This window comes from Stegodyphus dumicola, chromosome 3, assembly GCF_044657685.1.
Source record: "Stegodyphus dumicola isolate Sdum_Otavi_A_Nest chromosome 3, ASM4465768v1".
Lineage (NCBI taxonomy): Eukaryota > Metazoa > Arthropoda > Arachnida > Araneae > Eresidae > Stegodyphus > Stegodyphus dumicola.
The window spans coordinates 5,796,048-5,809,251 of NC_140770.1; the positions used below are offsets into that span (position 1 = coordinate 5,796,048).

At 30.0% G+C, this 13,204-nt stretch overlaps 1 protein-coding gene across 6 annotated transcripts in view; it reads right to left on the reverse strand.

Moving 5' to 3' along the window:
- Positions 1-13,204, reverse strand: part of LOC118179759 (uncharacterized) — a 44,084-nt gene that overhangs the window by 21,664 nt on the left and 9,216 nt on the right. For 4 of the 6 annotated variants that reach the window (XM_085812529.1, XM_085812534.1, XM_085812533.1 and 1 more), the window contains one exon: positions 5,855-5,977. In XM_085812529.1, coding sequence (XP_085668655.1) covers positions 5,855-5,977 — 123 coding nt within the window. Of the gene's footprint in view, positions 1-5,854; positions 5,978-11,613; positions 11,786-13,204 lie in introns of all 6 variants that reach the window. The other 2 variants (XM_085812531.1, XM_085812532.1) reach the window with 1 other exon arrangement.

Below are 13,204 nucleotides of genomic sequence, written 5' to 3' on the forward strand. Positions count from 1 at the left end.
AAGACTTAGTGTATGGCTTGAATATTTTTTACCCCCACTTACATATTCATCAGAATTTGTTTCGTGAGGTCATTTCAAAATTCTATGAATGGACTAGAGTTCACTTTGGAGACTCCTTTGCAGATAAATTGTTTATAAATTAAGTGAATTAACCTAAAGACTTCTAAAAATAAAAAAGAATTTTCCAGTTGCCATAGAGATGACAAAAAGCCATAGAACAAAATGCTGTTTATTTGATTGAATAAAATTTTATGTTTTTGTTCAAATCCTGTCGACTTAATTGTCATAATAAAAGCAAAGGAAAAAACGGAACACTGTAGATGTGTGATTAGACCCATATTGAAAAAATTTTGATTACATAGTATGCTAGTAATGCTAACTTGGTAATATCTAAAGAACTTGGCAGTCGAGGCAGTTTTAATTCCATTTTTATTTGCAAATGATATTTGTGGCCACAATCATTTGGCACTCTACTCGTGCCTTTCCACAGATTTACATTTTTGATATTGTTGAGATAGAAAGCAAGCCAGCGAAATTACATCTTAGCACAGTAGAGAGCAAAAGCTGAAGTGCGTAGTTATGAAGGATGGAAGCACGGCGAAGAGAAAAGTTTTGGTTTACAGTGGCAGTTTCAGTTCTTAATTATTACGTCATCAGAGTTGCACGGGCCATAGAGTGATCTAGAAATGACGCAATGCAGAGAAGTTATTACGATTTCAGAATAGAGAAGAAGAATTAATGTTTATAGTTATATTATAATTCTGATTCATATATTTTTATCTTACATATATATATATACATTTATATATATATATATATGTTACCGTGAAAGACCGAAATTGGAGAATGTCGACTTTTACCAGAGAATATCAACATTCACCAAATACGTCGGTGAAAGACCGAATATTTCACTACATTCTTGTATATTCGGACCCTCACCAATGTATGTTGACAATCACAGATACACTCTGCTGAAAGTCGAAAAGAGAGGTCATAAAGTGCCATAATAGTTTAAGTTGTTGCAATAAATAAGATTTGAATCACATAATTTATTAAGTTTTTTATTACTGTTATTTTATTTATACCATGGATATCGCAAGAAATGTGTCTTTCACACATGTGGCGCTATATTTTTTTAGATCAGATATTCGAGTTTTTAATTTAGTCACATTTATGATGTATAAAGCAAAAATTTTAATGGTTTTGTGTAAGCATTAAAATTAAATGATTTTTCAGTGGATGGAAGTGATTTATTCTGCAAGTTTTATATCCTAAAAAAAAAAAAAAAAAAAAAAAAAAAAAAATCCAACAAGTTTGGTAAAGATATTTTGTGGGCTGAAACATAATCTAAAAAACCAAGAGCTGTAAAAGGCAAATAAGCTTCCCCCCCCCAACTATATCAAGCCACCAAAATTCTGAATTTTCAAGGAATCTAAGCCAACTATTTTTAAAGTCAAGAATCCTCACGTGAAATACATCACATTCATATTTCCATGATACATCAAAGTCTGCAATAACTTTCTCAAAAGTAAACAAAAGAATTACTTGTGAATCTACCTTGCATAAAAATTATCAAAATTATTGCTGAACGGGGATAAAATTGATGTAAAAATCATAAATAGCCATTCGTGAAATGATAGATGTAACAGAAAAATTCTTATTTAAAGGCTAACCACAATATTGCCAAAATGTATTTATGTGGCAGCTTGTGTAAAAGTGTAGCATAACATGTGGATGTGCACTTTTGAAATTCAATGGTCATTTTTCTGATTCGTATTTCTTTTCACATGGAGTACATTTGTTTCTGTGGTAAAAAATCATAATGGACTGTACAGTTTGTCCTCTTTCATTTTCATTACATTGAAGTTTCGATTATTCTTGGGCGACTGTGATTGCTGTCTGTGCACAGCCTTAAAATGTTGTAAGTGGTGCCAAATTTTTGCAAATCTCTGTTTATTTATTTATTTCATTTATTTCTTTTAAAGAAAACAGATCACTATGTACATCTGAGAAACAAAAGCTAAAAAAAATTACAGAAGGATTTTTTGAAAAGGTATGTTGTTTTATTTTTTTAACGAATGTAAAAAAGTAGACGGCACTGATGCATTGTTGAAACGGAACATAAAGATACCCAAATAAACATTTCTCTCCAAAGTCACTGATGAGCATGTGAATACTCTTGAAAGTAAACGAGTCATGACCACAATGGATACATAGGTCAATGGACCACAATGGTCACAATGGATACATAGATGATGCTGACACTGAAATTGTAATGCAATATATTGTATTCAGGGATCTCCTTCTAAAAAAATTTTTATCAAACATGAAATAGATGATTCAGTGTTTCATGGATGTCCTACCTGCAGGTCACACCAGGATCATATTAACAAAATATCAAAAATGAATAAAGAATGAGAAACACTAAATTTGGAATTGGCAATGTGAATAATCAGAAAGTGCCCTTTTCTACTGATAGCAGGAAGACTGAAAAAAATATGACTGCTTGCCCAAATATTCCATGCATGGTAAAATTTCTAGGCAAAGCACCAATATATGTGAAAAAGGTGATAAATTCATTTTACCATCTATGCTTCATTGCACTAGTTTTCAGTTTGAAAATAAAATTAAAAAAAAAAAAAAAAAAAAAAAAAAGTTTAATAGCAGTAACAGGTATAATGTACAATTTAGTAAGTAAGATCAGAATTATTCCTACAAAATTTTCAGTATGCAGATAACCCAATATTTGTAAGTAATATTCAAATTTTTGCATATTATTAAATTAACTTTGACATAATAATCTTTGCATATTTATTAATTCTATAGTTTACATTTTTATGACTTTAATTATGTGCAAGTGGTTTTAAATGTTTATTTCCCCAAGTTTTAAGGAATTTATTTGCTAGTTTTTAGTGCCTAAATTGCAATCAGCTAGTCATAATCATCATATAAAAAGAAAGATTTTTTTTGACAAAGTAAAACAGAATATGATCTATCCATTAGCAAAGAGAATGAAAACATGATATGAAGAAACCTATCAGTCTCAAATACTAGTGGACGTATAATCTGATAAACTGAACTTTTAATGTCTTTTATGCCTGTCTTTCTTATTAGTTTTAAGGGCCTAAATACTCAAACTTTAGTAATTATCTAGAAAAAAAAGGAATCACAAAAAAAAAAAAAAAAAAAAAAAAAAAAAAAAAAAAAAAAAAAAAAAAGAACTCACAACTGAGTGTGATTATCTGAAAGAACTAAGAAGAATATATTGCTAAAAAGTGGAACAAGCCTATCAATTTTCAAATTAAATATCATGGGCATCCATTTATGATCTCAAAGATAATTTTTATAATATGATGAAAATGATGTGAACAATGGATACATAGATGATGCTGACACTGAAATTGTAATGCAATATACTGTATTCAGGGATCTCCTTCTAAAAAAATTTTTATCAAACATGAAATACAGTCAAAAGTCGTTAATCCGGACTCGTCGGGACTTCGGCGATTCCGGATTATCGATTTTTCCGGATTATAGATCATCAGTTTAAATCTGGTAAAATGGCATGCAGAAATTATAAAATTAAAAATATGAAACCGTAATTTACGAAATAAAGAACAATTATGATCCAAAGGGTATCAAAATTTACAAAAAAAAAAAGCTTAATATTTATTTGTTTACTTTATTAAACATTTCTTTCAATGTAAGTTGTTTAAGTTGCTTCGTTTTTTATGTGATAATACATTCTCTTTAATTCTATAAACAGACATAATTTCGTGTTCAGTTACAAAGTTCCGCTGTTCAAGTCCTATAATTGCTGTGTCAAGAATACCAACTAATTTGTCAATCGAAATTTTTTCGTTTTCAATAACCTCTATCACTTTCTTCGTTATCCGAAGCGAATTATAATGACGAGGCATTTGATTTAAATCATATCAAAGACACATCGAGATGAAATACTACATTGAGTAAGCAATTATAAGCGAAATAAAATAAAAACATCTGCTCTTAAGATAAGGATAGTGCTGGATCAACTTCCAATTCATTGCACGTGGCCCGGTGTTAAAGATAAACAATGTTTAGATAAACAAACGTTAAAGTTTACATAAACAAAGGATATGCCATTATCCATTTTTTGCAGCAATTCTACTTTTTGTTTAATGGACTCCGAAAGATACTTTCGCTTTGTATATCCTTTACATATTAGTAAATATATATCGGAAATTCTATTTGACATAATCGAAAGTTCAAGCTTACTTTTATAAAATTGCTCTAACAGTCTGCAAAAAATAATAATCCGGATCCAATTCGAAGATTAAGGAACAACGCAATTTGCAACATTAACTGAAATAGATAATTAGATAATTTTAGCTTAGCTTATCCCGTCCGTTATACATTAAACGCGCATAATGAATGCGCACGCGCACACGCAAATTCGCAGCGGTAAAGGTCTTACGCGCTTGACGCATGCGCAGAAAGTTTGTAGCTTTGAGGTCCGGATTATAGATCATTCCGGATTATGGGTGTCCGAATTAACGACTTTTGACTGTAGATGATTCAGTGTTTCATGGATGTCCTACCTGCAGGTCACACCAGGATCATATTAAAAAAATATCAAAAATGAATAAAGAATGAGAAACACTAAATTTGGAAAAAAAAAATTTAATACAGAAATCTCATAATAGAATCAACAATTAATTCCCTCTGGAAAGAAAAAGGTCATGTAAACAGCAAAAAATACATGATATTGATTGTCATTTTACTTTAAGAACATTTGGCAAAGCATAAATTATTTAACTTTTTCTTTCAAATTTAATTTGTTTTTACTGAATTACAAATTAAATTATTTAAAAGCAGTAAAAAAAACAGCTTTAGTATTACTAATTAGGTGCTGAGCCCCAGAAATTTCACTAGTTGGCATCATTAAAATCATTATACGCACTTTTTTTTTATAGTAACTATTTTAGATGGTTTGCCATGCAAGCACACATTATTAAAAAAAAGTTTCAATGATCATATTTTTTCCCTAATAAATATATCCTGAGTTGAAATATACAGTTAATTTTATCAGAAGAAATATTAGTAATATAGGTTTTTTTGCAGTTATTAAAATATATTAATTCTGAACATGTGCCTTGGTACTATTCAGCCCAGAGACTGGAATCCTCATTTAATAATTTCTAAAAACTGACACAGAAATTTTGACACTAAAATTTTTTAAACAAATGCAAGGTTTATTAATATAACTCTTTTTTTAACCACTTGCGCTATGACTAAACTTCACGGTTGCGGTGCCATGCGCTACAATATAACAAGCGGTAAAGTGTCTCATTTACGACGCTCCGCGTCTGTGAGTGCAATCCAGAGCTGTAACTCGAGAAATAAACAATCTCGTTGTTAGGCCACGTGTGCACCACGCTATTTTCATTTTTGCAATAAATGCCTATCGGCGTGGTGTTCACGTCGCTCGAGGCTTGAGACAAAAGCATCTCGACATGCGTGGCACGTCTTTTTAGCGCAAGTGGTTAAATGATTTATTATAATAAACAGCTTTTTAAAAATGCCATCATTTCTACAAAATAACATTTATTTCTTTCAACAAGATTTCCATACTGGTGTGAATTCATAATTTTTTTTTTGTTTGTTTGTTTGTTTCATGGTACATTTTCATGCCTGTTTCAGAGTTTACCAAATTTAACAAATAATTCTGAATTTAACAATTTTTAACATTAAATAACTGAAATGTACAGGTTGAATTGTACCATTCTGCATTATTAAAATAAAAAAAAATAAAAAGAAGAAAGGAAAAAATGTTACACAAATGAAGAAAGAGATCTGGAAGTACAAAAAATACCTGCATTAGAACCTTTGAACTTGACTTTTATATTCTCTGTGATACCATCTTCATTTCTTCCTAAACCTTTACCTCTCTTCCATCCCATTTTAGTTAACAATTTCTGCCCAATTTTGCTTTCATCTATAAAAATGAAATCCTTCAGAATCAGATATTTGATATGTACTCTCAATGTTAGATAAGCATTTAAGTTTATCAAATTTACATAAATTAAGTAGTTAAGCTTATTAAATTTACATAAACTAACTATAAATACCATAGAAAATAATTTGTGCGGTATCAACCAAAAGCATGAGTGCAAATTTTATTATTATTCAACCTAAAGCAGGACTGCACATTATTTTCTCAATATACACATTCAGATACTTCAAAGTTAATAGTATTAATGAAGATAATCATATTCAGCACTCAAGTTTTTGACAAAAATATGTGCATGACAATTAAAAAAAGAAAGGAAGAACATCTAAATGACTTCAGATTTTACTGTTGAACGAGAGGGTTTCTTTCTACGCTTTCACTGAACATCAAAGGTTACCAATCTGGTCTTCAACTCATTGCTGCTAACTTTTTTTTTTTTTTTTTTTGGTCTTTTTAGCTGTATCACACACATTGTACACATCACATACAGTTCAACAGTAAAATCATAAAATTTTTAAAAGCAGCATAACAGCATATGTTTAGAATTCCTGATACAGTGTTGTTAGCATATATTTTTCTATTTTTTTCAATCTTTTCTCAGTTTATCCCATCAATGTTCCGTTTTCTCATAAGATGATTTATACAAATTTTCCTTTGTCATTTTATTATTATTTTTTTAATAATAAAATGACAAAGGAAAATTTGTATATATATTTTTTAATTTGTATAATTTTTTAATAATAAAATGACAAAGGAAAATGTGTATTTTTTTTCATTTTATTATTATTATTTTTTTTTTAATTTTATTCACTAAATTTTGCATTCTTGCCACTTACGCCACATAATATTGAGCGGCAAAATATTTTTAAAAAGCACTGTTTTAGAATTCCTAATAAAGTGGTAGAGGTTGTGATTTTTTTTTAATATTCACAACATTATTCCTTAAAAGCTAACCACTCACATGGCCATCAGCCTAAAACAGTTATCATGAAAAAAAGGAAAAAGTATATAATGATTTTAACGAGTGCAGCTAGGGTAATTTCATAAAAATATTTAATATTTCTGATCAGATATCTCATGGTTTTAATGCATTTTCATTTAAATCAATCATATTAAAAAGAAGGAAAAATATTAAGAACTGCTTTTAATGCTTTTAAATCATTTAGTTTATTACACAGTAAGCTGCCAGATTAAATCTGGAAGTTAAAATTTTAGGTGTTACTGAATGGGAATACAATGACATTTTACTAAAAGGCATTATTATGGCACATCGGAGACAGAAATGCTTCATTTCGAACAATGTAGTCATTTCGCACTTTGAGTTTATCAATAAAAAATTCATTAAATTTGTATAAAATATTTGTTCAAAATTTGGGCATCAAGATGTATATGTTTGAGTGGAGGACTAAGGTATATTAAAAATGTGTCAGGTCTAAGTATCATTATTTAATTTTTTTAATAACTTGTAGTAACATTTGGGAAACGATTTGAAAAGTGGTACAGATGAAAGTGAGATACAGACAAAAAGTGACTGATAGCAGCTGTGATGCTAATAAGTGGCAAAGTAAAATCAAAGTGTAGAAATAAATTCCCAACTGCAGGAATTATTTTTATAGAAGCAGGAATAATTTAAATTAAAAATATTCACAAAATAATGTTATGTAAAAAGAATGGACTCACAGAGTAATAAAAAATTACATTAAACATTAAACAGCACAGAAATTTTAGAAACACCATTATTTTTAAAATAATACAAATAAATATCAAGATAATATCTTTTAAAATATTATCAAATTGACATCCAAAAACAAATGTCTTATTATATTATCCTAAACTAAATATCTCTAAATGCACAAACAATAGCTGTGATTTACACATTATATTTTATTATTAAAGTAGCCCGAATTTATATATTAGCCATACAATGGTGGCAATGAAGAAAATTTTATGTTTCCACCTTTTATTTTCTGTCGGGAATAGACATGAGGTTATTTTCCATTAAAGCCCTATAGCCTGTGCGTGTAGTCATACTTCTCCCTTCTTTTTCTTAAACTGCAACTGATTTCATAGTTTGGGATTAATAATGTTTCATATAAATTATTATCTCGCTAGCTGGAGAGTCAGTGAAAAAAATCACAGGAAAAAGCAATGAATGTTATTTCCTTTAACAAATAAATCTGATTTTAGATGAATTTCTTATTTTTAAAATAACAGTTATTTAAGCATGTTACTTTAAAACTAGTCAGAATATCAATTTCAAAAATAAAAAATTGTTAATTAAAATATACATTAGCACAGAGTAAAATGAATAATATATTAACTTGCATAATTTCCCCCTACCTTCTTCAGCATGTGATCTAAAAATGTCTTATTAATTACAAAGTAAAATGGAGAAATAGACATCAAAGTACATTATGTAAAAAGAATATAATTGCAGTTAATAACCACCACTAACTTCTTCGAAATACAGAATAAGATAATACTACAACTATTTATAGGTGCTTTTAGAAGTGTTATTTTTTTCATTTAAATCTTTCCCTCAGAAATGCTAAATGCTGCATAATTTTCCTTTCTCAATTAAACAAATTTCAAATTTAAAAACAACTTTAGAAATAAGATAATATTTCCCAGGTAATTAAGAAATGGAATCAATTTGAATCTCATTTATCAGAACACACAAACCTAAACCTAATTTTCAAGCCAGCAAACATGCGTATGGGACATAATTATTTTCGAAATTAAACCCTTGCCTTTGGAGTATATTTCAGGACAATATGTCAAAATGGAAAATTTAATTTACTTTTTTTACTCCCAATAGGCACTTTCCAGATAATGTGGATCCAGGAACATGTCATCATGCAAAATACTGAGAGGTGCCTTTTCTTTACCTTTATGTATTGAGCCAAAATTACTGTCCACCCTCCTTCCAGAGTTGAATGTTGAAATTTATGACACTCTTTATACATGTTAGTACTGGTACATATTTTTTATTTGAGGCAAATAGTATGGGCATATACAAAAAGAAGAAGCAACAGTAACAAAACAAAAAAACAGTGTTAAAGTTATAAAACATTATGCTAAATTATTAAAAAACAAAAAGTCAAATAAAATATATTTAGATAACTAGTGTTTTTGAATAGATATACATTATGCAAAACAATGGAAATGTCTTATAGAAATTGGACTTTTCTAGCTTTGCTTTTCCCAAATTCATTAATAAGATTTTCAAAATCTAGCTGCTTTAAGAAGTCAGACTCTACAGAAATGATAGCAATATTTTCAAACTGCTCCTGACTAGAGATCATAAGTATCTTTAATTAACTTAAATGTAGAAAACGATCCTTTGGCAGTAGCTACAGAAATTGATGTAGTTAACAATATATCTAATGTTGCGAATGAGTGAGTTGTTATTTATTATAATGTAACTGGGTGTTTCTACTACAGACGTCACATTTTTTTGCAGTTTTGCAGAAAATGTAATTTATGTCAAAGTTCCGTTCTACCTACATCTTTTTTGGTTTGATTTTTGTCAGTTAAAACTTCAAGTGTTTTATAAAAATTAAATTGATCTTGGTCAGAATGCTCCACAAAAATTTGAAAACACAAGAATGAGAGGATAGCAGCTCAAATCTTTCATTTACAGATGAAAGAGTAATGTCTATCCCCCCCCCCAAAAAAACTGACTTGGAATATTTTAATTCTTGGTTTTCAATGATCTTCACTTTTGTAAGAAATTTATTATTATTATTATTATTATTATTATTATTATTTATAATTTTGTGGCCTTAAAATTTCTGGGCATTTGAACATCACTTCTACTTCCAAGGACGATGCTAATTCTTTGGCACCTACAATGCATATCACCGAAGCCTTTATCTGATCGATGTGCCTAGTTGTTCAGACCTTCGTAAACTTGTGAAATATCGAATTTATTAGTTTTTAGAAACTTTATAACAGCATCAGCTTTATTTAGTATCTTGTAGCACAACACTAGCATACATACAAACTCATAATTTTAAATTTCTTTAACTAGAGAAGTAGCCAGATGTTTTGTAATGTTATGAAAATTATTTTCAGACAAAATTTTATAAAAAGTATTTCACCTAAGTGGAAGCTTAGAGAGATTCCTGCATCCATTCTGCTAGCCATCTGGTATCTGACAAATGTTTTAATATTAAATTTAAAATGTTACTTTTCAAAACCCATCGAATGGTTGAGGCAGAAAATATACACATATATAGCTCTTGAACAGTTGACAAAAAGTTAACACTATATAAAGCATATTGGATGTCACAGCATCATTTATGACAAGTTTCAAACTGTAGTTACAGCAAGGTACAAACATTGCTTGTGAATTAATGTCTAAAATTGTTTATTGTACATCTTGATATTTACCCTTCATATTCGAACCTTTTCCATATCCTTGTCCGTGCATATCATAAATATCTAAACCATAATTTTCTAAAGTTTTCAGTAAAAAGTTGGTTAAATCTTCCCCTGTTGTATTACTTACAGGACAGAATGTTGAATGTTTTTCGACACGAAATTCATTGTTTTATAAATTAATGCATCTTACGCAATCCGAAATGTGCTCTTAGTGGCTCACATCAGTAGTACAATCAAGTAATATGGAAAAATACTTTGCTTTCGAATTCTGTCTCTTAAGATGTAACAGCACATTTTTTTTAGATCTATTTCATGTTAAATTTTGCTATTATTTCTACACATTCTGAAAATTTTCTATTATTTCTTTCAAAATTAATGCCATTTTTAGGAAGCAAGCAGGAAAAGGAGCAATTTTTGATCAAGCAACGTGATAAGGAAGTACATATTTGATGATAAAGAGTTTGTTAGAATTAAGAACTTTTTTAGAAGAAGCAGATAACCCTAATGTTTCACTAACAGAAAGACTATGGAATGATCTTGCACAATTGGAAACTCTTCTTTCTAGACTGTATATAGACACAAAAAAAGCTGCAACCTGAAGAATTGACAGGAGGCGAGAATGGAAGAACGTGATGTTTTGTTCTTTCTGAAATGGAGGGTTTATTGCAAAAGGAATATTTCTTCAATGAAGAAAAGAGAAACTAGTTTGCTAGACAATGAGATCTTGCTGGGTTCAATATATATAGATCCGAAACACTGGATTTTCTTGAATGATGAATAAATTAAAAAGGCAAAAAAACTTTCATTAAGAATGAAATTATTCTCAGAACAATTGGAGAATTCGAATCAGAATAGTCAAACTAGTCAAAAATATTGAGTCTCTACCATCCTCTTCCAGTGCTGAACTAATCCTATCTGAATCTATCCTGAAAAGTTAAAAGAAGTAGCTAACAGTAACAGCCTCCTACTCAAGTTAGTGTGGAAAGTTCTCAGCTCTGAAGTTTATCAAATCGGATCTATGGCCCTCCAACAAAGAATATCTTGCCGAAGCTATACTGTTTCTTAGAAATAATAAATGCTAATTAATATAAATAATTTACTATGCCATCAGGTTTTTCTGTAACAACTAGTACTTCTTTTATATTAAAAAAATAAGCTGTAACTCATGTGTATATGTTTATATATATATGAGAGAGACAGAGTCTAAAATTCCAGGAATCAGTCATTTTCCCTACCGATTCCACAGCCCTGGTTATCAGTAGAAGCATTCTCTTGAAAATGTGTGAGCTTCGGAAAAAATTCGGTAACTTTTAAATAGCTCTTCTCCAAGTCTTCCTCCCATTTTCATTTTTCAAGTCATTTTCATAACCAGACAATTTCTTTTCTTATTCTCTGGGCATCTAATCACTAAAAATTAGGAAACACAAAGATTTATTTGAATTATATAAAAATATATTTAGAAAAATTCAAAATTTTGCAATTTCTGTAGTGCCAAATTTTCTTAAGTATTTATAGAAATTAGGTAAACTGAATGTATAGTTAAAACTGTGTTATTATATATATATATTATTATGTTATAGTTATTATACAAAGCTGAATTCACTTAATTACTTATTTTCGCAAACCGGGACTTGCAAATACATATATTTGGTACGCTCACACAGTGAACAGTCACACAACAACAGTGAAAACCTGCACCGACCACAAAAGTGTTTGAATAAATCCACAATTTCGCAAGCTTAAACCTCAAAACTTTTGACTGAATAGAGAATGTTGCCCTTTCCTAGATCCCCTACAGGAAGAGGAGTAATGCAGTTTCACAACTGGTTAATACTGGTAGATAACAAAATTATCGTAGGCACCTCGAACGTGTGCCATAGGACCTTGCCCTATGTGGAACAACCTGCACAGATTTCAAATAAATGTGGAACAAGTATCGCTATCTATCACCAAAATAGTGAATTGGATTGCATTACACATTTGATAAACGAGAACAAACTCATTTTGGGCATTCCCAATTTGGCGTTCTTGGGTTTCCCGAACTGGGTTTGGAAAACACAGGAAAGAGGTTAAACAATTCGGTACAACTCTAATATACGCCCTAATTTCACTAAATGTGGCGATATGTGTTCTGCGCTGGTTTTTGGCACGATTGCGTGTTCTATGGCAACCCTGTTGATGTTCAAAAATCTTTCGCTGGAGCTCGTTGATTCGCCTCTGTGTCTGAGAAGATGGGAGGGAAAGATAAAATGGTAGTCGTTGAATTGAAGTTCGGCAAAAGGAAATATCATTGTGGCTATCCTGTTGAGGAGTAGTGGGTATTTGGAAGTGTGGAAAGAGGGCCTGGGAGATTATTTTTAATGGCAGTGCATGATAGAAGTAGGGATTTGTGAACCATAGTATAAATTTTCTGGATAGTGTGTCTGGCTGTCATGTAAATACGATAGTGATTACGTGGCGGCATGTTAAAGGCGGTATGAAATTTATATTTCTGCTATTCGAAAACGCATTAATTCATGGTAAGTGCATTTTATTTTATCCTTGTTCTTATTTTGTAGAATGTTATGTTCATTGTTTCTTTAGTATGAATTTCTGTCGTTATTGTTGTTTTTTTAAATTGTTTGAAATTTATTTTGTTGTTTAGTCTAGACTGTGCAATTCGTAGATGTTTTGAAACAGAATGCTGTGTACATGGTATTATTTGAAATTTATTGTTGTTATGTTATTTTATTAAAGCGAGGAGTGCGTAGATCATAGATTCCTTCCTTACCTAAATTCGTAGAATTTTTTTTAAGTTTAAACAGGATGCTGTGTACATGGTATTCT